At 45.3% G+C, this 23,891-nt stretch overlaps 1 protein-coding gene across 6 annotated transcripts in view; it reads left to right on the top strand.

Annotated features, from left to right (window-relative positions):
- The window catches only part of zfat (zinc finger and AT hook domain containing), a 200,467-nt gene that overhangs the window by 127,469 nt on the left and 49,107 nt on the right, over positions 1-23,891 (top strand). For all 6 annotated transcript variants that reach the window (XR_013576453.1, XR_013576454.1, XM_078540954.1 and 3 more), the window contains exons 9-10: positions 6,780-6,929; positions 18,069-18,242. Coding sequence is in view for 4 of the 6 variants with exons in the window: in XM_078540954.1 (XP_078397080.1) it covers positions 6,780-6,929; positions 18,069-18,242 (324 nt within the window). In the remaining 2 variants the exon portion in view is untranslated. The remainder of the gene's footprint in view (positions 1-6,779; positions 6,930-18,068; positions 18,243-23,891) is intronic.

Here is a 23,891-nt window from a genome sequence, read left to right as displayed (position 1 = left end):
TTATCACAGAGGATCTGTGTGCTGCCATATGTCAGATTGGAGTCAAATATTCACAGATGCAATGTGAGGACTTTATGGTGTCTCCTCACTGCATGTTATCATCATCCTCCACAAATCTAGCAACTATAAGGGCCTTCTGAGCATGCCTGCCTGGTCTGGCCAGTGCGTGGGCCTCATCGCCTTCGAGGACCTCCTCACCCTCATCACAGTCAACGTCCTCCTCATTGGAGGAGACCTCCAGCTCCTGCATCTCTTCCTCAGCCAGCTCCTTTCACCTTCGCAGCGCCAGGTTGTAAGGGTGCAGCAGACGACGACAATGCATGACACCCTCTGTGGACAATATTGCAGGGCTCCACCAGATTGGCCCACGCACCAGCACCTCATTTTCAGCATCCTGATGGTTTGCTCCATTAAGTTGCGAGTGGCAGCATTAGCCTCGTTATACCTTCTCTCTGCTGCAGTCTGAGGCCGCCGAATGGGTGTCATCAGCCGCTTCCTCTGTGGGTAGCCCTTGTCCCCGAAGAGCCATCCTGCAGCCTCTATGGACCCTTGAAGATGTCAGGGATCTGTGACCGATTGAGAATGTACAAGTCACACACACTCCCTGGAAACCATGCTCAGACCTGCAGGATGCGTTTGTGTTGGTTGCACACCAACTGCACATTCAGCAAATGGAATTCCTTGTGATTGACATAGTTGACAGTGTGTTGCGATGGAGATCTGAGCGCCATGTGAGTGCATTCGAAGGCACCCTGCACCTGTGGGAAACCCAACATGTAGGCAAATCCAATCACTCTTGCATCCTGGATCTCCGGGTCCCAAGCGAAATGCACAAAGCTGTGTGCCCTCTCGAAGATGGCACCCATGACCTCATGGATGCATTTGTGGTCACCTGTGGAGCCCTGAAAGGAGCCACTGGCGTAAAAATTGAGCACCGCTGTCACTTTCACAGCCACTGGCAGTGGATGCCCTCCATGTCCACGTGATACCAAATCCTCCAGTAGCTGGCAGATGTGACCAACCAGTTCCTTAGTCATGCGCAGTCTTCTGCAACACTGGTTCTCGTTCATCTGCAGGAACAAAAGGCAGCGTCTATAGACCTGTGTCTAGCTAAGCGCCAACCAATGGAGGTTGGCTGTGGCTCTTCGGTGGCATATGTGGGAGCCGCAGCTGCCCCTCCATCCATATGAGCGTAAGACCATAGGACGTAGGAGCAGAAGCAGGCCATTTGGCCCATCGAGTCTGCTCCACCATTCAATGAGATCATGGCTAATCTGATAATCCTCAACTCCACTTTCCTGCCATTTTCCCATAACCCTTGTTTCCCTTACTGATTAAAAACCTGTCTATCTCAGCCTTGAATATACTTAATGACCAAGCCTCTACAGCCCTCTGTGGTAAAGAATTCCAAAGCATCACTGCCCTCTGAGAGAAGAAATTCCTCCTCATCTCTGTCTTAAATGGGTAACCCCTTACTCTAATATTATGCCTTCTGGTCCTGGACTCTCCCACAAGGGGAAACAACCTTTCAGCATCTACGTGGTCAAGCCCCCTAAGAATCTTATATGTTTCTATAAGGTTGCCTCTCATTTTTCTAAACAGCAATGTGTACAGGCCCAACCTACTCAACCTCTCTTCATAAGAAAATCCCTTCACACCTGGATCAACCTAGTGAACTTTCTCTAGACTGCCTCCAATGCCAGTATGTCTTTCCTTAGATAAGGGGACCAAAACTGTTCACAGTATTCTAGGTGTGGTCTAACTGGCGTCTTGTATAACTTTAGCAAGACTTCCCTATTTTTATACCCCATTCCCTTTGAAATAAAGGCCAGCATTCCATTTGCCTTCCCTATTACCTGCTGAACTTGTATGTTAACTTTTTGGGATTCATGCATGAGGACTCCCAAATCCTCCTGTGCTGCATCTTTCTGCAGTTTTTCACTATTTAAATAATATTCAGCTCCTCTATTCTTCCTGTCAAAGTGCACAACCTCACATTTTCCCACACTGTATTCCATCTGCCATGATTTTGCCCAATTACTTAACCTGTCTACATCCCTCTGTAGACTCCTTGTGTCATCCTCACCACTTGCCTTCCCACCTATTTTTGTGTTATCCACAAACTTGGCAAAAGTACATTCACTTCCCTCATCTAAGTCATTAATATATATTGTAAACAATTGTGGCCCCAGCACTGATCCCTGTCGCACTCTACAATTTACAGGTTGCCATCCCGAAAATGGACTCCTTGTCCCAACTCTCTGTCTTCTATTACTTAGCTAATACTCTCAATGCTAATATCCTACCTCCAACACCATGGGCTCTTATCTCATTAAGTAGCCTCATATGCGGTACCTTATCGAATGCCTTTTGGAAATCCAAATATATTACATCCACTGGTTCTCCTTTATCTATCCTGCTTGTTACCTCCTCAAAGAATTCTAATAAATTTGTTAGGCATGATTTCCCTTCCATGAAGCCATGCTGACTCTGCTTGATTAGATTATGTATTTCTAAATGCTCTGCTATTACATCCTTTATCATAGACTCCAACATTTTCCCAAGTTTTGGTCCATGGGGCACTGGCACCAATACTGGGTTAGAAGGGAGTGTTCAGGTAGGACGGGCTTCACTTGAATCTTGCTGGAGCCAGTGTCCTGGCGAATCAAATAACTAGGGCTGTAGAGAGGGCTTCAAACTAAATAGAGCGGGAAAGGGTACTGGAGAGGAGATACGTAGGCTTACATAGCAAAAGGATAAGGCAGTATTGCAGGGCAGCTATTTAGGTAACGGTATCCAGAGTGTGAGAGGAAGGGACAGCGTGTACAAACATAAAAAATCATCAGCAAACGTGGTAAAAAGGCAAAATTAATGGCTCTTTACTTAAATGCATGTAGTATTCGGAACAAAATACATGAATTAACGGCACAAATAGAGGTTAATGGGTATGATCTTACAGCCACTACGGAGACATGATTACGAGGAGATCAAAGCTGGGAACTAAATATTCAGGGGGTCTGTGACTTTTTGAAAGGACAGACAGGAAGGAAAGGGTGGTGGGGTAGCTTTGTTATTATGAGATGGAATAAGTACGATAGCAAGAAATGATCTTGGATCAGAAGATGTAGAATCCATATGGGTGGAGGTAAGAAATAACAAGGGGAAGAAGACACTGGTATTTGTTATATCTGCTTGCTAAAGGTGGCCGTGGAGCAGTCACTGGTGAAGGCGCTCACAGCCCATGTCATCATCCCAGTTTGGACCAGTCTCCCCCACGGTTCAAACTAACTGCAGCTTTGCAGTGCAGGTTAGGAGAATGCCTGCGCCAGATCTAAGAGCACAGCATGCAGTCCAGTGGGCAAAGCTGCTGCCAATCGGTCAGGTAGAGTGGGGCAGAGGAAGGTGGGGTTTCGGGCAGCCATGCAGCACACTAATCTCTGGCCATCCAAGTGGTGGCCGGCACACTCCAGGATGCGTTAAGAGGCCCTCATTTAACCAAGAGAGGTTCTTATTACACCCATGCTAACCCATCCTGCAGGTGTACATCAGGATCACGGAGCCTGGTGAACTAGCTGTATGCCTCAAGGTATGCAGAGAGCAAAGACAACGAAGAAGAGAGCAACTGAGCCTGGCTGTACAGAGGGAGGAACACCACCCTCTAAAGAGCGTGGAAAGAGAGAGAGACGAGAGACCATTAAAGAGTGCGGAGAGAGAGGCGAAAAGCCATTAAAGAGTGCAGAGAGAGAGAGGCAAAAGGCCATTAAAGAACGTGGCAAGAGAGAGGCGACAAGCCATTAAAGAGCACCGAGAGAGAGGTGGGAGACCATGACCAGGTGTCCAACTGTTCTGCAGTCCACTAAAATGCTCATTAGTTTGTTGTCTGTGCCTGAGGGATGGAAAGCTCTGGAACACTTGGTGGCATTTTTATGCCTCTGCGTTGCTTGAGTGGGCAGATAAGCTAGAGACCCGACTCCAATCATATAAATGTGGTTGCGCCTGAATTGTCTGAGCTGTAGAGGAATGGTCACTTTATACGAGGTGCCCCTAATGCGTGGCCGCTTCCCTCACCCACCCACCCCACCCCTATGTGCTTGTGTGCTACCTTCAACCACAAGGCAGCCTTTGCCAACCCCAACAAAGTTGCCTCAACCGCAGGGCAGCCGTTGCCCCCCCCTCCACCGCATCTCAATCTTGAAGCCCAACAGGTGCCCCTTGCACCTTGTGAGCCCTTTGCAACATTATTGTGCACTCACCTCCGAGTTCCCCTCAAAGTGCAGTCGCCAAGTGCACGCCTTTTATATGCTGTCATGAAACACGTCAGCGTGCAATCACGCCGATGTGGGCGGATGATCCAGTGGGGGGATGTTGAGTCCTGCAGGCTAGCCTTATAATGATATGCTGATGTATTACAATGAGGTTCCCAGCATCCGATGGCGGGAAACGCGGCCCACCATCGAAGGGCTGAGCGGATGATCGCAAACTGGTTTCTGGACTTAGTGACACAGATTTTTGGCCTTCTTGTTATATTGGCTGCTTACACCAGCAAACACACCTGATGCCAGCAGTCACGGACAATTCCGCCCAATATAAAATAAAGGTTACAAATCTAAAAGGGGTGCAGAAGCAGAGGAACCTGGGTGTATATGTTGATAAGTGATTGAAGGTGGCAGGACAGGTTGAGGGCGTGGTTAACAAAGCCTATGGTACCCTAGGCTTTATTAATCGTGGCGTAGACTACAAGAGCAAGGAGGCTATGTTGAACTTGTGTACGACGCTAGCTGGCCTCAGCTGGAGCATTGTGTCCAGTTCTGGCCACCACACTTTATGAAAGCACTAGAGAGAGTGCAGAAAAGATTTATGGGAATGTTTCCAGAGAACTTCAGTTTTGAAGATAGATTGCAGAAGTTGGAACTGTATTCCTTGGAGAAGAGAAGGCTAAGCGAGAGGAGATTTGATAGAGGTATTCAAAGAGCAGAATTTTGTCTTCGTCGGGCGGGCTCGGCCGCCGCCCATGTTTGGGGCCCGACCGTGATTTCACACTAGTGGGCCAGTTAAGGCACACCCAGCGTGAAATGCGCGCTGCAGCGCTCAGCGCTGCCTGTGTGTGGGGAGGAGGGTGAGCGCATAAGTTCATGGATGCGTGCAGGAAAAGCTCCTTGAGGCACAGAGCTGCCTCAGGGAGATGAAGATTTTGAACAATGAAAATAAAGAATTTAAAAATGTTTATAACATGTCCCCTCATGTGACTCTGTCACATGAACAGAGGCATGTTAGAAATTAGTTCGGAAATTTTTAATTTTTTTTGAAAATCACTGAATGAAACCTCATCCCGCCCGTGGATGAGGTTTTGCAAAAAATCCAAAGGCCGCTTGGCCTTTTTGCCTACCCGCTAATCGTAAGGTTGGACGGGCAGCGAAAAATATAATTCAATTAGAGCTTTAACGGCTTTAATAGGCCTGTTAATTGTCGGCGGGCACGCTGCTGACTCCCATGCACTCCTGCCGACCGAAATATCACTCGAGTGCACGATGACGTCGGGATACTCACCTGACATTATTGTGCGTAATTTTGCGTTCGTTCAGGTCGGGCGCGTGCCCGCCCAACAAGCGAAATATTCTGGCCAAAATCATGAGGGGACTGGACAGAGTAGATAGGGAGGAACTCGTGAAAAGATCGACAACGAGAGGATGCAGATTTAAAGTAATTGATAAAAGAAGCAAAAGTGACATGAGGAAGAACTTTTTCACGCAGCGAGTGGTTAAGGTCTGGAATGCACTGCCTGAGAGTGTGGTGGAGGCAGTTTCAATTGAACCATTCAAAAGGGGATTCAGACTGTTATGTGAAAAGGAAGAATGTGCAGGGTTACAGGGAGAAGGTGGGGAAATGGCATGAGGTGAATTGCTCATTAGGACAGTCGGTGAAGACAAAATAGGCCAAATGGCCTCCTTCTGCACCATAACAATTTTGTGTGATACGAAAATTACTGCCCTGTATTTTTAATTTTCAAACGCTGGAGTGCTTTGCTTACCACTTTCACAGCACAATATGATCACCACTGGCAGGAAGGTCCGCATACGTGCGAACGTGGAGCATAGAGACGAATGTAGCCCACTCACCCTCACTACCCTGCCCGTCGGCCCTGCCTCTTGCCAGCCAACAATCGCTCCAACCCAGGCACTATCACCCCAGGCCAGCCACCGCTTGCCATGGCTCAGCCATCAATTTTTTCCTACCCCTTCCCCATCGACCTAGCTACCGATCTCTCCTCCCCTCTTCCAGCAATTCCAGTCCCATCCCACCACTAATATCAAGGATGCCTCAGGCATTTAGGTGCAGAGATTATACCCTCACACCCTGCACCTGAATTTCTAAGCCCTAGTGTTACAAGGTCAGCTACAAGAGTTCCAATGGTCTGCATAGTATTTTAAATTCTAACAGCCTTTATCTTTAAGATACGTTTATGTGAAATAAAAGAGATCTATTTGGTGCATTTTCATTTTAAGCCTAATTTGCTAACAATTTCCGAGTATTTGTTTGGATAAAATACACTTTTTTAAAAATCCTCTGCCAATTTAGACTCTTCTGCTTCGTCCCATCTGAAACCTTTCCTGACTGAGAGCAGTCAGCCACCATAAATATTTAACAATTCTCCATTAAATGAATTTCTCATTTTATACGCATCTGCCCCTTGTCATACAGCATTTTAGTTTGAAGGGTTGCTGTTACCCAACATGCCACAAAGTCACTCTCATTTAAATCTCCTTAACTTCTATTTGCAGAGGTCCCTATGAGCACTATCTCAGAGATTCTGGGGAAACGAGTACAACTAAAAGGGTTGATTGGAAAACGAGCAGTGAAATGTCCTTATTGTGACTGCTATTTCCGGAAGAATGGTACCGATCTGCAGCGTCATATCTGGGCACATGAAGGTATGAATGCACTGGCACGCTGAGCATATTTCTTACTTTGTTTACTCTTTCTCCCAAAACCAAATGTGCTGCTGGTATACATTGCCTCAAGTTCTGACACAGCTCCCCTATCTCACCAAGTGGGGTTAGACAGTGAACAACACCAAACTATGGAGGGGTGTTTGATAATGATTAAAATATAATAACCACACAAAATTACATAAATATTGCTAAAAAAGATGCAGTTGAAGCTTTTCGTCTTGCATTCATCAGGACAGACACAAGAATACCAAATTTCAAAGAGAGCAGCAATTTATACTGCATGAGGAAAAGGTGCTGATTGGTTTGCAAGTGGGCTTTGATTGGTTGAGGCATTGTCATGGAGATTAACCAGGGAACAGTGATGCCCCATCCATAAGGGATTCAATGCCTGAACATGTTATTTCTGTTTGCAGAGGACAGGGCTCCAAATATAAATATAGGTAGTTTTTAGCAAGCGTAAGTGAGCCACATTGCAAGCCCGGCTGATCATCTTAAATTGGTTGTTTGTTTAATTCCAAGCACACTTGGGATTGTTCAGTGAGTGCTGTCCAATCTCGGCATCACGCCTCATATTGGACACCATGTTCTGAGCTCTGCAAGCACAGGCTGGTTGATTATGGTCAATACTCTGCCTATTGTGAACATTTGAAGGGACATGGGGTTTGATACATTTCATCAGCTATTGGGATGTACAGCCTACATACCTGGCATCGCACCAGCACTGAAATTTATATACCAGATTGCTTATTTGTATGGTAGGCAAAACATCTTCTTGGCTTGATGGCAGCATCCTGCTAGTGGAGAATATCACTCGTGTTGCGATTGCATAGTAACAGCATGAAATGGCTAGCTTCATCTGTTGCTCAAATTTTTGAGACACCTTACCTTTCCAGGATAATTTGAGGTAGACTGGATAACACCTCGACTAATCAGGTCCATTTGCCAACCAATCAGCACCCTTTTCTCATGCAATAAAAATTGTTCCTTTGAAATTTGGTATTTTTGGGTCTCTGCTGATGAGTGAAAGACAAAAAGCTTCGACAGCATGTCTCTTATTTCAGCAATAGCATCAGGTAGGAAATTCCAGGAATTTGCCCAACAACATTGAAGGAATGGTGGCATAAGTCCAAGTCAGGATTCTGCGCTTTTTAAATTCGTTTCTGGGATCTGAGCGTCCCTGGCAAGGCCAGCATTTATTGCTCAATCCTAATTGCCCTTGAGACTGAGTCACTTCAATCCATATGGTGAAGGTACACCCACAGTGCTTGTTTTGTAGGGCTTAGTACAACTGAGTGGCTTGCTGTAACACTTCAGAAGGCAGTTAAGAGTAAACCACATTTCTGTGGATCTGGAGTCACCTGTAGGCTGCAGTTAGTCCTGGATAACAAATCCTCAGCACTACAGATGGGATGTAATGGCCCATAGCCTTTGTTGTGTGCAGTGCACTCAGCTGTTACGTGACATTACATGGAGTGAATTGAACTGGCTGAAGACTGACACCTGTGAAAGAAACATGGAAACTAGGAGCAGGAGTAGGTCATTTGGCCCTTCGAGCTTGCTGTGCCATTCATTATGATCATGGCTGATCATCCAACTCAATAGCCTGCCGCCGCTTTCCCCCCATACCCTATGATCCCTTTCGCCCCAGGAGCTATATCTAACTCCTTCTTGAAAGCATACAATGTCTCAATTACTTTCTGTAGTAACGACTGCCACAGGCTCACCACTCTCTGGGTGAAGAAATTTCTCCTCATCTCATTCCTAAATGGTCGACCCCATATTTTCAGACTGTGACCCCCTGGTTCTGGACTCCCCCAACATCGGGAACACCCTTCCTGCATCTACCCTGTCTAGTCTTGTTAGAATTTTATAGGTTTCTATGAGATCCCCCCTCATTCTTCTGCACTCCAGCGAATATAATCCTAATCGACTCAATCTCTCCTCATATGTCAGTCCCACCATCCCAGGAATCAGTCTGGTAAACCTTCGCTACACTCCCTCTATAGCAAGTACATCCTTCCTCAGATAAGACCAAAACTGCACACAATATTCCAGGTGTGGTCTCACCAAGGCCCTGTACAATTGCAGCAAGACATCCCTATTCCTGTACTCGAATCCCCTGGCTATGAAGGCCAACATACCATTTGCTTTCTTTACCGCCTGCTGCACCTGCATGCTTACCTTCAGCGACTGGTGTACAAGGACACCCAGGTCTCGTTGCACATTCCCCTCTCTCAATTTATAGCCATTCAGATAATAATCTGCCTTCCTGATTTTGCTACCAAAGTGGTTAACCTCACATTTATCCACATTATACTGCATCTGCCATGCATTTTCCCACTCACTCAGCTTGTCCAAATCACACTGAAGCATCTCTGCATCCTCCTCACAGCTCACCCTCCCACCCAGCTTTGTGTCATCTGCAAATTTGGAGATATTACATTTAATTCCCTCATCTAAATCATTAATATATATTGTGAATAACTGGGGTCCCAACACTGATACCTGTGGTACCCCACTAGTCACTGCCTGCCATTCGGAAAAAGACCCATTTATTCCTACTCTTTGTTTCCTGTCTGCCAACCAGTTTTCTATCCATCTCAAAACACTACCCCCAATCCCATGCGCTTTAATTTTACACGCCAATCTCTTATGTGGGACTTTGTTGAAAGCCTTCTGAAAGTCCAAATAAACCACATCCACTGGCTCCTCCTCATCAACTCTACTAGTTACATCCTGGAAAAATTCCAGTAGATTCGTCAAGCATGATTTCCCTTTCATAAACTCATGCTGACTGTGTCCAATTCTGCCACTGTTTTCCACGTGCTCAGCTATTAAATCTTTTATAATGGACTCTAGAATTTTCCCCACTACTGACATCAGGCTGACTGGTCTATAATTCCGTTTTCTCTCTGCCTCCCTTTTTAAATAGTGGGGTTATATTAGCTACCCTCCAACTTGTAGGAACTGTTCCAGAGTCTATAGAATCTTGGAAGATGACCACCAATGCATCTAATATTTCTAGGGCCACTTCCTTAAGTACCCTGGGATGTAGATTATCAGTCCCTGGGGATTTATCGGCCTTCAATCCCATCAATTTCCCCAACACCATTTCCCTACTAATACTGATTTCTTTCAGTTCCTCCCTCTCACTAAACCCTGTGTTCCACAACGTTTCTGGTATGTTATTTGCGTCCTCCTTTATGAAGACAGAACCAAAGTATGTATTTAGTTGGTCAGCCATTTCTTTGTTCCCCATTATAAATTCCCCTGTTTCAGACTGTAAGGGACCTACCTTTGTCTTCACCAATCTTTTTCTCTTCACATACCTATAGAAACTTTTACAGTCAGTTTTTATGCTCCCTGCAAGCTTACTCTCGTGCTCTATTTTCCCCTTCTTAATCAATCCCTTGGCCCTCCTTTGCTGAATTCTAAACTGCTCCCAATCCTCAGGTCTGTTGTTTCTTCTGGCCAATTTGTATGCCTCTTCCTTGGATCTAATACTATATCTAATTTCCCTTGTAAGCCATGGTTTGGCCACCTTTCCTGTTTTACTTTTGTGCCAGACAGGAATAAACAATTGTTGCAGTTCACCCATGCGCTCTTTGAATGTTTGCCATTGCCTAACCACTGTCATCCCTTTAAGTAACGTTTCCCAGTCCATCATAGCCAACTCGTGCCTCATACCATCGTAGTTTCCTTTATTAAGAGTCAGGACCCAAGTCTCAGAATCAACTACGTCACTCTCCATCTTGATGAAAAATTCTATCATATTATGGTCGTTCATCCCCAAGGGGCCTTGCACAACTAGATAGCCAATTATTCCTTTCTCATTACACAATACCCAATCGAGGATGGCCTGTTCTCTCGTTGGTTCCTCAATGTATTGGTCCAGAAAAATATCCCGTATACACTCCAGGAATTCCTCCTCTAGGGCATTGTTACTAATTTGATTTGCCCAATCTATATGCATATTAAAGTCACCCATAATTACAGATGTTCCTTTATTACATGCATCTCTAATTTCCTGTTTAATGCCATTCTCAACATCACCACTACAATTTGGGGGTCTATATACAATCCCCACTAACGTTTTTTGCCCCTTAGTGTTTCTCAGCTCTACCCATACAGATTCCACATCGTCGGAGCTAATATCTTTCCTCACTATTGCGTTAATTTCCTCTTTAATCAGCAATGCAACTCCACCGTCTTTTCCTTTTTGTCTGTCCTTCCTAAATACTGAATACCCCTGGATGTTCAGTTCCCATCCCTGGTCACCCTGCAGCCATGTCTCCGTAATCCCGACTATATCATACCTGTTTACATCTATTTGCGCGGTTAATTCATCCACTTTATTGTGAATGCTCCTTGCGTTAAGGCACAAAGCCTTAAGGTTTGTCTTTTTAACATTACTTGTCCCGTTCCCACTATTTTTCACTAAGGCCCTGTTTGATTCTTACCCTTCATTTGTCAGGCTATAACTTTTCTTATTCCACTTCCTGTCTTTTGTTCTTGTCTTTGATTCCCCTTCCTCTGACTCCCTGCATAGGTTCCTTTCCCCATGCCATTTTAGTTTAAATCCTCCCCAACCACTCTAGCAAATGTTCCCCCTCGGACATCAGTCCCGGTCCTGCCCAGGTGTAACCCGTCCAGTTTGTACTGGTCTCACCTTCCCCCAGAACCGGTCCCAATGCCCCAGGAAGCTGAAACCCTCCCCTTCACACCGTCTCTTCAGCCACGTATGCTTTGAACCTCATTAAGAGGCTGAGATGGATCATTCAACTGCCACCCTCATTTATGACTTGATAGTGCTTTGATTCAGCCCCTTGGTTGTCAGATTGCTTAGCTTCATATGCTTCTGCTTCTGCTGTTCACAATGATTGTAGTCCTGTGTTGTAGCTTCACCAGCTAGGTACCTCATTTTTAGGTATGCATTTGGCATGCTCCCTTGGACTCCTCATTGAACCAGGGTTGGTCCCTTGACTTGATGGTAATGGTGGAGTGAGGGATATGCCGGGCCATGAGATTACTGATTGTTGAGGAGCACAATTCTGCTGCTGATGATGTGTTCAGATGTGTTCAGGTCTTACCTAGCTTAGTCAGTAGTTATGCTACCAAACTACTCTTGGTGTTGGACATTGAAGTCTCCAGGCAGACTACATTCTGTGCTATTACCACCTTCAATGCCTCTTCCAAGTGATATTCAACATGGAGGAGTACGATTCATCACTTGAGGGAGGCTGGCAGGTGGTAACCAGCAAGAGGATTCCTGGCCTATGTTTGACCTGATGCCATGAGACTTGAATTATCTGAAAAGAAAAGATTTGCAGGGCTATGAGGAAAAGATGGGCATGTGTGACGAGCTGAGTTGCTCTGCTAAAGAGCCGACAGGGGCTGAATGGCCTTCTTCTGTGCTGTAACCATTTTATGATACTTCATGGAGCCCAGAGTCAAAGTCAATGTTGAGGACTTCCATGGCCACTGCCTCCAGACTGCAAATCACCCTGTTGCCAGCTCTGGTCATTAAGTCTTGCCAGTGGGATGGGACATACCCAGGGATGAGGATGGAGGAGTCTGTGACTTTGGCTGCAAGATAACAGGCTCTTGCTTGCAAGTGGCATTCGTGCCACACAAGTGTCAAGCAATGACCATATCCAGCAAAAGACAATCTAATCATCTCTCATTGACATTCATTGTCATTACCATTGCTGAATCTCCCCCACGATCAACATCCTGGGAGCTACCATTGACCAGAAACTGAAATGGACCCAGTCATATAAAAACTGTGGCCGAAATTTTCCAGCCCCATTGGCGTTGGGCGCCATGGCAGGCAGTTGGGGGACAATATAGCAAGAAGGCCAAAAATCGGTTTACGCTGTCGTGAAACCAGTTTGCTATCATCTGCTCCTGCCGTCAATGGCGGGCCATGTTTCCCGCTGCCGCACGTCAGGAATGTCATTTTAATATATTTGCATCCTGCTCATCAAAATCACCGCCCCGCCCCCATGTCAAATTTACTGCCCATGTCGGCATGACTTCAAAATGGTGTGCTTCACGACTGCCTCTAATAAGTGTGGACCTGGCAACCTGAACTTCGAGGGGAACTCATGAGTGAATGCACACAACCTTGCGTAGTGCCTTTGAGCATCGCCTGTCGGACATCAAGAAAGAGACGCTGCACATTCACGGGGTGCACAGGCAAGTCACTTTTTCCCGCTAGCTTTCAGGCTACAGTATGGGTCAACCCAGGGTGGGGCGTGGGAGTGGTGGGAGTGGTGGGGGGTGGGGGGGGGAAGGCAGCACAGACTGAAGGAAATGGGGAGGCGGTGGCGTAGTGGTATTGACACTGAACTGGTAATCCAGAGATGCTGGGGACCTGGGTTCAAATCCCACCATGGCAGATGGTGGAATTTGAACTCAAACAAAACTAGAATTAAAAGTCCAATGATGACCATGACCATTGTTGATTGTCATAAAACTCATCTGGTTCATTAATGTCCTTCAGGGAAGGAAATTTGCCATCCTCAGCTGGTCTGGCCCACATGTGACTCCCGATCTGCAATAATGTGGTTGATTCTTAAATAGCTAGCAAGCCACTCAGTTGTGTCAAACTGCTAAAAAGTAAATAAAAAGGAATGAAACCGGAAGGACGACCTGGCATCGACCTAGGCATTGGAAACGGCAGCTGCAAACCCAGCCCTGCTGACCCTGCAAAGTCCTCCTTACCAACATCTGGGGGCTAGTGCCAAAGTTGGGAGAGCTTTCTCACAGACTAGTCAAGCAACAACCCGACATAGTCATCCTCACAGAATCATACCTTACAGATCATGTCCCAGGCACCACCATCACCATCCCTCGGTATGTCCTGCCCCATCGTTCTCTTCTTCTTTGCAGACAAATAGGTGCCTGGGTTAACAAAGGTTACTAAGAGCCTCTTTTGGTTCAGTCTGAAGGCCCCTTCCACAAGCAGAAGAGCGCTGGCCACAACATGGGTGGCCAGTGTATAATGGCTGAAAGAAACCCCATCTACCTCCACCCCACTCCACTTGACTGATTTGTAGCAGCTTTAGTCACTTGACTGCGTGCTGTGCTCTCAGCTCAGGCGCTGGCATTCTCCCAACCCACATTGCAAGGCTATGCTGTTAGTTTGAAGCATAATGGATACTGGTCCAAACTTTAATTTAACCAGCATGTGCTTGCGCATTTCCTTCAGTGTGTGTTTCCTAGCCTCCCCACCCACCCAGCATGTACCTGACTATTTTAAAAAAATTAGTTTCTGGAATGTGGGCTTCGTTGGCTAGGCTGGCATTTATTGCCCATCCCTAATTGCTCTTGCGAAGGTGGTGGTGAGCTGCCTTCTTGAACCGCTGCAGTCCATGCGGTGTAGGTACACCTAAAGTGCTGTTACGGAGGGAGTTCCAGGATTTTTACCCAGAAGGAACGGCCATATATTTACAAGGCAAGATGGTGAGTGACTTGGAGGGGATGTCCAGGTGGTGGTATTCCCATGTATCTGCTGCCCTTGTCCTTCCAGATGGTAGCGGTCATAGGTTTGGAAGGTACTGCCTAAGGAGGCCTGATGAGTTTCTGCAGTGCATCTTGTAGATGGTATACACTGTTCCCAATGTTTGTCAGTGGTCGAGGGTGTGAATGTGTGTGGAAGGGGTGTCAATCAAGTGGCTGCTTTGTCCTGGATGGTATCAAGCTTCTTGAGTGTTGTTGGAGCTGACATCCTCTCCTTGCATCTGTGAACGTTTGACGCCTGTGTGGCTGATGGCAGCGCACATACCCTCAGTGCTCAGGTTCATGTCATGGAGATGCAGCAGAGGCCCTAATAATCACTAAATTCCAGGATGATGATGACGACATGCAGTGAGGACACACCATAGACCTTTGTATTGGCTCTGTGAATGTCTGACACCTGCCTGGTTGAGGGCAGCTTGCTTGAGCTCTGTGATCAGGGTCATATTATGGAAACACAGCCGTGAAACTTTAAATGCACCTGATCCTTTGTCAGCATTCAGCGTCAGCAGTCACAGATGCTGAAGATATGGGGGGCCAGCCCCACCTCAAAGGTGCTGAGAGCACACAGAGGAACCCAGTGTTCACAACATTCTGATAGCAATAATAAGCACTATTGAGGTGAGGCATCACTAATGTGCCCAGTGAGTGTGAAGCTGGAGCATCACTTTGATCTGAAAGTTACACACTGCACATGGAAGAGGCCCTGGACTGAGACACCTGACTTTGTCTTGTGCAGGAACCAAGGTTTCACATTTGAGTGACATGAACATTGCTTATTATAACAAGGAGCCATAGGCAAGGACTCATTCTTGGGAGTTTATTTACAATGGTGAACATTGTGTACAAGTGATTAACATCGTGACCAGTCTGCACAAGTAACAAAAGAGTTACATCTTCTTAACTTTCCTAACCCTGCCACTAAGTCTTGGTGCTCCTCGGACATCCACAGCGGAGGTGGAGGCAGCCTGCTGACTGCTACGCCCTGTCTGTGATGACCTTGGTGGATGTCCTATGGAGGGCCAAGACCTAAAGGTCCCCAGCCTGCTTTCGGGGCCATGCTGTGTGGGAATGGCCTGTGGACATGGAGCTGCTGGGGTCACAGGAAGAGGAAATTTGGATGGGCTGGAGGTGTGCACCTGCTCAACCTCCTCCCTAAGGTGCCCAAGTGCGCTGGCTGACTCCTTGAGCAGATGGGGAAGCTGGTGTGAGATAGAGCTTCACCGCACCCCTCTTACGTTGACACTGTTGGAGGCCAACTGTGGAGTCACCGATGGAGTTCAGCCTTGCAGGCTAGATGTCCTGAACCAAGGTCTTCATGGCGGCCACCATTCTACAAGGGTTGACCTTGGTGCGTTGACATGCTGGCGCTATCACCTCAGGCTGAAGGCAGATGGAGTCCTCCATCATGCCTTGCAATCTGAGGAGTGCAGCGGACATCCCTTCCTGATGTTCCTCGAGCTTGCCTTTGCAGCTCCAGCAACTGAGATATAACCGAGAACAGATGCTCCTCATCTGACTCGGACTCAGCAGATTTCTGGCCTTCAGCAGTCTTCCAAGTGCCGGAAACTTGGGAAGTCCTTGCCTCCACCTATTGTGGATCAGAAAGTGCGATGTGCTCACCAGATTGTGACCCCGACGCTACTCCAGAACTCGGGCCCACCAAGACGGGTGTATCTGCGCTGGTGGAGGCTGCGGGGAACGTTGTGATGGGTCTTCAATTAGGGTGCCATCAGAGTCTTCTTCTGATGTGTATTTGGGGCTTGTGTCGAGGACCTGGCTCGTGGACCCCCTCGGCTGCTTCACAGAAGATGCGAAAGCAAGGAGAGATAATCAGTGCATGGCAGGGGACTGCGGAACAGAGGAACTCACTCACAGCATGGTTGTCCGATGGATGTTGCAGTTCTGGATCCCCACTTGGTTGAGCACTGCTGACCTCGCCGTCAGCTCAGGAACAGTCCAGTTCATTGCCAGCCAGCTGGATGACTCTATTTTCAAAGTCTTTGAGGACCTTGATGGCAGGCATTCCTCCACCAGTCTGCAACCTCTCTGTTTTGTTGTGTGCCAGCTTGCCCTGCATGAATACAGATGGAGACAGTGTAAGCAGGACGCCGACAGGCCAGATGAGAAGAATGCCTGGCCTGTGTGGGTGGTGTATGATGCCATGGATGGGATGAGGACACAATCAAGCAGGTGAAGGTGTGTGAGAGAGAGTGAATGGTGATGTCCCTTGAACTGGCAGTGAGTGAGATCCCTGTGGATGTGTGATGGGTTTGTGAGTGTATGAGTTGAGAGTGATGAGAAGAGCAACCTACCCTGGCGGAACAGAGATCGTTCATCCTCTTTCAGCACTGGGTGGCTGTCCTCTTTTGTAGGACTTTGGCACTGACCACCACTGCCACAGCATTTACATGTCTGTCCAGCATTTACAAGGTGTAAATCAGGAGTGTGATGGAATACTCCTTACTTACCTGGATGAGTACAGCTCCAACACTCAGGAAGTTCAACATCATCCAAGGCAAAGCAGCCTGCTTGATCGGCACAATGTCCACCACTTTAAACACTCACTGCCTCCACCAATGGTGTACTGTGGCAACAGTGTGTACCATCTCCAAGATGCACTGCAGTAATTCACCAGGGCTCCTTTGACAACACTAACGGTGTCGAGATCCTGAAACACTCTTCCTAACTGCACTGTGGGTATACTTACACCTCAAGGACTGCAACGGTTCAAGAAGGTGAGAAGGTGGCTACCACCACCACCTCATTGGCAATTAAGAGATGAGCAATAAATATTAGCCTTGCCAGTGATGGAGGCATTCCAAGAAAGAATGGGAAAAAAAGACATAAGAACACACCCTCACAGAATTCTTTTGTCCATTGAAATTGGAGGGAAATAGTGATTTTGCTGCAGAAAGCATGCTTCTTATTACAGTCAGCCCCCGCTTCGTGTCGACTCACTTAATATTCACATTAACAAATAGTGACAGTGTATCCATTTGCCATTGCCAGTTTCACTTTAACGTCGTTCGCCACAGATTTTCTCTGCTGTGCCCTATCTGCTCACATGACTTTTCCTGCTGTGCTTCCGCTCTTGCCCTCAGTCCCTCTTCCTCCCGTTCCCACTCTTGCCTCTTCCGGCCTTGCCAACTCCCCCCTTACCGATTCTCAGCCTTGCCGACTCCTGCACCCACCAACTTCTGCCACTAGGTGGAGCCTGGTCAATCTAAAAGTACTGCACTGAGGTGAGTACTGTAATTTTTTAAAAGACTTTAATTGTATTTCTTTTATATTTAGTGATGTAATTTAGTTTGCAAGTTATTTCAGTTAGAAATGCACAGTGCTGCATACAAATGGTACAGCATTTCAGCTTGTACATTGGTTTTTCCGGGTGAGAAGTGTCCGAAGGAACCCAATCCTGGCTTTAACGTTGATTCCTCTGGGAACCTGTGATTCACTTAAAGTCACAATTTTCAGGAACCCAACCACAACTTTAGGTGAGGGTTTACTGTGGCAATGTGGTGTGCACATGAATAAATATAGAAAATTTGAATTATATATTTCTCTTTGCGTGGGAAATGTTCCTCTTGTTTCCAGGAGTAAAGCCGTTCAAGTGTTCAGTTTGTGAGTATGCCACACGCAGCAAGAGCAACCTTAGAGCCCACATGAATCGTCACAGCACTGAGAAGACACACCTCTGTGACTTGTGTGGAAAGAAGTTCAAATCGAAAGGCAGCCTCAAGAGTCATAAGCTGTTGCACACCGCTGATGGTAAGTAATGTCATACAGTAGAATCCGATACTCTCTGTCTTTCTCCAATTCAGCGATGACCCTTCCAAGTTGTCTTGAGTGCTCAAACGCAACATTGTTCGCCAACCAAAAGCTCCTTGATTTGGATATTATGCCCTCCAATGAACTGAGAGGCCAGAGGATAGATGGAAATTGGACTTTTGGCTTCATTAGTATTCCTAATGTGAGCTGCCAGCGATGGTTGTGCCAGCACAGGCAGCTCCTCCAAGCGAAAACATCAATGTTGGACCTCAAAACTGGCCCTCAGTATGACCAAAGAGGAGGGATTTTTGTTTTTAAACTCACCTGGAGTTGACACCCATGGGTCTGCTGACAAATCCTTATGCCTGCTCCTCTTACCAGTGACTAATTTCTCATTGGGTTCCTTCAACAGGTGTTAAGCCCTTAATTTAAATGTAAACAGTTTACTGCATGTTTTAGGCATCCACCCAGGATGACTGAAAAAAATCACTGGGGCAGATTAGACACAAGCCATCAACACTGCTAGATTGGCACTCTACACCTTTTAAAGAGTGAATGATGGGTTCAGTGCATACCAATTTCTAACCCTACTACTTGAGCCTCATGCATGTGATCTTGAAACTGAAAAGTGTTCTTCAGCACCTCTGTTGAATGGACGGACATAAGTTGCTTACCCTGGCTAGGGAACCTAAAACACTGGTACATAGTCTCAGGATAAGGGGTCAAGTACTTAGGACTGAGATGAGGAGAAACTCTTCACTCCAAGGGTTATGAATCTGGAATTGTCTGCCCCAAGGTTGTGGATGCCCCATCATTGAATATATTTAACACTTAGTGAGAAAGATATTTTGTCTCTTGGGAAATCAAGGGATTTAGACAGTAGATGGGAAATTGGCGCTGAAGCAGGAGATCAGCCATGATTGCACTGAATAACTGAGCTATTGAGGAGCTGTATGGTCCCCTCCTGTTCCTATTTCTGATGTTCTTAGATGACTTCACAGTAGAAGACACAAGAAACACCCCAGAAATACTTAGGAACCAAGCGTGGACTTCAACAGAATAAATACAGACAACCTATTTCCTCTGGTGGGGGCTGAATGGTCTACTTGTGTTCCTAATGTTTGTAAAGTACACTCGCTGGCTTCATTTCTGGGTCTTTTTTAGACTAAATGATAGAGATTAATTGCTGTTATTAGTCAGCAACTTCATTGTCATTGTACCATACAACTACCAGAATGATAGAAGATGAACTGGAATCTTCAGAATCTTGAATGCTTCAATGAGATCACCTCTCATCCTTCTAAACTCCAGAGATTATAGGCCCAATTTGCTCAGCCTCTCATTATAGGACAATCCTCTCATTCCAGGAACCAATCTAGTGAACCTTCATTGTATTGCTTCCAAATATAGTATATCCTACCTTAGATATGAATACCAATACTGCATATAGTAGTCTTGGTGTGATCTCACCAAAGTCCTATGCAATTGTAGCAAGATTTCCTTATCATTGTACTTCCATCCCTTGTAATAAAGACCAACATGTCATTTTCTGCCTTAATTACTTGCTGCACCTGCATGCTAGTTTTCTGCGTTCCTTGTAAGAATGCACCCAAGTCTTTCTGAACATCAACATTTAGAAGTTTCGCACCTTTTAAAAAATACTCTGCTTTTCTGCTCTGAAGAAGTCATACAGACTTGAAACGTTAACTCTGTTTCTCTCTCCACAGATGCTGTCAGACCTGCTGAGTGTTCCAGCATTTTCTGTTTTTAGCTATGCTTTTCTGCTCTTACTACCAAAGTGAATAACCTCACATTTCTTCACATTATACTCTACCTTTCACTTTGTTGTTCACTCTCTTAATTTGTCTATATCTCTTCAGCCTCTTTGTGTTCTCCTCACAGCTTAATTCCACTTGAGTTTGTATCACCAACAAGCTTGAATATATTACTCTCAGTCTCTTCATCTAAGTCATATCTGTTTAACGCCATTGCCATTTCCTTATTCCTCATTGTAATTTCTTTATCATATCCTCTAAGGGACCCGTATTTACTTTCAAAAGCTCTTACATAATTTTTTAATTTCTTGCTGTCATGGTTTTTCATCATTGGTTAGTTTGTTCTTTTTTTTTAGTAGAATATATTTCTTTTCAAATATTTCCCAGAACTCTACTTCTTCAACATTTTCTGTGGTTAGTCTTCCCTAGTACCTGGTTCCACCCTGATTCCCTCAAAATTATTTTTTTTTTTGCCGATCCATTGCCAGTCTATTGCTTTGGTCTTTCCTGAACCACTATTTTAAACCTTATTATGTTGTGCTCACTTTGGCTAGATGGTTTCCTAAGCTCATTTCTCTTATCTGTTCTAGTTCATTTCCCATTACTAGATCTGACAGTGATTACTCCTTTACTGGACTTCTTTCTTACTGGGTAAGAAAGAAGTCCAGCACGTAATGTAAAATCGTCATTCCCTTTTCCCCTTTACACACCTCTTCTTACCAGTTTTCTTAGGGGTAGTTGAAATCTCCCGTAATTATTATTCATAGATTTGGTTACATATTTATTCCATCACTTCAATTCCACCATTAGGTAGTATGTAGAATATCCCAATTATCCTAATCAATCTCTTCTTAGTCTTTACTCAATCCATATAATTGCTTCAGATTCCTAAATATGCTAAACAAAAACAGAATTACCTGGAAAAACTCAGCAGGTCTGGCAGCATCGGTGGAGAAGAAAACAGTTGACGTTTCGAGTCCTCACGACCCTTCGGCAGAACTGAAGTATAGTTAGGAGAGAGGTGAAATATAAGCTGGTCTAAGGTGGGGGGCAGGGGGAGAGAGAAGTTGAGGGTGGGGTCGTTGTAGGGATAAGCAAGCAGTGATAGGAGCAGATAATCAAAAGATGTCACAGACAAAAGGATCAAAGAGGTGTTGAAGGTGGTGATATTATCTAAGAAAAGTGCTAATTAAGAATGGATGGCAGGACACTCAAGGTACAGCTCTAGTGGGGGTGGGGTGGACAGACTAGCAAAGTATTGGTTGTAGATTTAAAAATAATGGAAAAAGGTGGGAAAAGAAGAATCTATATAAATTATTGAAAAAAAAAGGGGGAGGGGGACGAAACGGGGTGGGGATGGGGGGAGGGGGAGTTTAAGATCTAAAGTTGTTGAATTCAATATTCAGCCCGGAAGGCTGTAAAGTGCCTAGTCGGAAGATGAGGTGCTGTTCCTCCAGTTTGCGTTGGGCTTCACTGGAACAATGCAGCAAGCCAAGGACAGACATGTGGGCAAGAGAACAGGGTGGAGTGTTAAAATGGCAAGCGACAGGGAGGTTTGGGTCTTTCTTGCCATTTTAACACTCCACCCTGTTCTCTTGCCCACATGTCTGTCCTTGGCTTGCTGCATTGTTCCAGTGAAGCCCAACGCAAACTGGAGGAACAGCACCTCATCTTCCGACTAGGCACTTTACAGCCTTCCGGGCTGAATATTGAATTCAACAACTTTAGATCTTAAACTCCCCCTCCCCCCATCCCCACCCCGTTTCTTCCCCCTCCCCCTTTTTTTTTCAATAATTTATATAGGTTCTTCTTTTCCCACCTTTTTCCATTATTTTTAAATCTACAACTAATACTTTGCTAGTCTGTCCACCCCACCCCCACTAGAGCTGTACCTTGAGTGTCCTGCCATCCATTCTTAATTAGCACTTTTCTTAGATAATATCACCACCTTCAACACCTCTTTGATCCTTTTGTCTGTGACATCTTTTGATTATCTGCTCCTATCACTGCTTGCTTATCCCTACAACGACCCCACCCTCAACTTCTCTCTCCCCCTGCCCCCCACCTTAGACCAGCTTATATTTCACCTCTCTCCTAACTATACTTCAGTTCTGCCGAAGGGTCGTGAGGACTCGAAACGTCAACTGTTTTCTTCTCCACCGATGCTGCCAGACCTGCTGAGTTTTTCCAGGTAATTCTGTTTTTGTTTTGGATTTCCAGCATCCGCAGTAGCTTTTAGCTTTTTATTTTTATTCCTAAATATGCTTCTATTTTGCAACTTACTGGGAGTGCAGGATGTGGGCGTAAAACTGGGCTCTAAGAGCAACTTGTCTGTCAGTGGCTTTTTAACTCAGCCACCTCATCATCGTTTTACTTCCTGATTTTCCAGTTCAATCAACAGCAGCAGTCATGATGTAGACCCACGTGACAATCTCAGCTCTGGTGTTTGAAGGGACACTCCAAGCATACAAACTAAATGAGTTTGGAATTGGGAGAAAAATAAAATGAAGTGGCTGAATAAATTCCAAAGTCTGTACCAGTTTAGGTGATGCCACCCTGGATGTGCTGCTGGGAGCTTGGAGAAATCAGAAATGGGTACTATTCCCAATCTTCATGAGGAAGAACCCCACCACTGACACAAAGAAGATGTAGTTGGAGGTAGCAGAGGAGGGCAACAGCAGGATTGTGGTGCCACACTCCAGATTAAGTGCAGAAAGCACAATGAAAACAGGGATTTGAGTAGCCTTCCTCTTATCTCTGCTGAAGCCACACAGGTTGCACCATGTAGGATAGCAGAATAAAAAGGACTAAGGGTTAGTAGTTGCGCAAGGGTGTGTACATGGATGGCTGAGAAAATGCTGTGTTGTTAAGCTTTTGTTCTTTATTTAGCTCAGGCAAATATTATTATTTTGCACAACTTTTCTGTCTTGCCTTAGAAACCAACAACTTTTAAAAATAAATAAGAATTTCCCAGCGATCAATGGAAATAATTGCGCAACAGGATTCCATAATTAAGACTTACTGTAACAAACAAACTAAAACCAACACTGACTAAACATTACTTAGTAGGCAAATAATACACTAAACTACAAAAAAAGAACGTCTCCCATTAAAACAACCAAAAAATATTTTACGCCACATTTATACATTATGCCGGGCTCTAAGCAGATATTTAGGCTTGCAGATAAATGTCCAAACTACTCCTGGCTAATCAACAGTCTCTCTTCCCCCTGCCATACCAGTGTCCCTTTTAAAGTTCCTTTACTCAGTACCATCAAATTGACTTCCAGCAGCAAGGCACCTCCTGGCAACTCCTTGGTCTTCAAATCTCTACAAGTCCCATCTCTTCAAACAGAGAATCCATTCTCATCATTCTGCTTGGTGGCTAACACAAAAAAATCCCCTGTCATAGTGCTTCTTACTGTCTGGATTCAACGATTTTTTTTGTTCCTCTTTAAAGTCAGACACTAAAGCGTTGTCAGGGTTTCACTTTTTAAAACAGACTCTGAACGACTCTGTTCAGGTTTTAATTCTTGATTTTCCTTTTCTTACATGTTTGCATGTTTTTGAATATCAAAATCTATAAAGGAAGTCTCAACCAGCCACAGATCCAAATGATCATGCAGGACAATTGAATTCACCTCATCCTGTTTGAATTCATCTTTATCTTGAAATTTGTTCTCATGATTTAATTCTTCATTGTTCTTTTCCAGGAGATTTCCTTTTGGGCAAGCAGTTTTTTTTTTGTCAAGTAAAATTCTCTTTAGCTGCTTTAAGAACTTGTTAAAGTTATGTCAATCATCAGCCAAAAAGGTTTCATACTCCTTTCTAGCTAGTTCACAAAATCTTGTAATTTCTTTTTGCTTTCATCTTC

Source organism: Cetorhinus maximus, chromosome 4 (genome assembly GCF_964194155.1).
Source record: "Cetorhinus maximus chromosome 4, sCetMax3.hap1.1, whole genome shotgun sequence".
NCBI classification, from domain to species: domain Eukaryota; kingdom Metazoa; phylum Chordata; class Chondrichthyes; order Lamniformes; family Cetorhinidae; genus Cetorhinus; species Cetorhinus maximus.
This window is presented reverse-complemented; position numbering and strand designations above follow the sequence as displayed.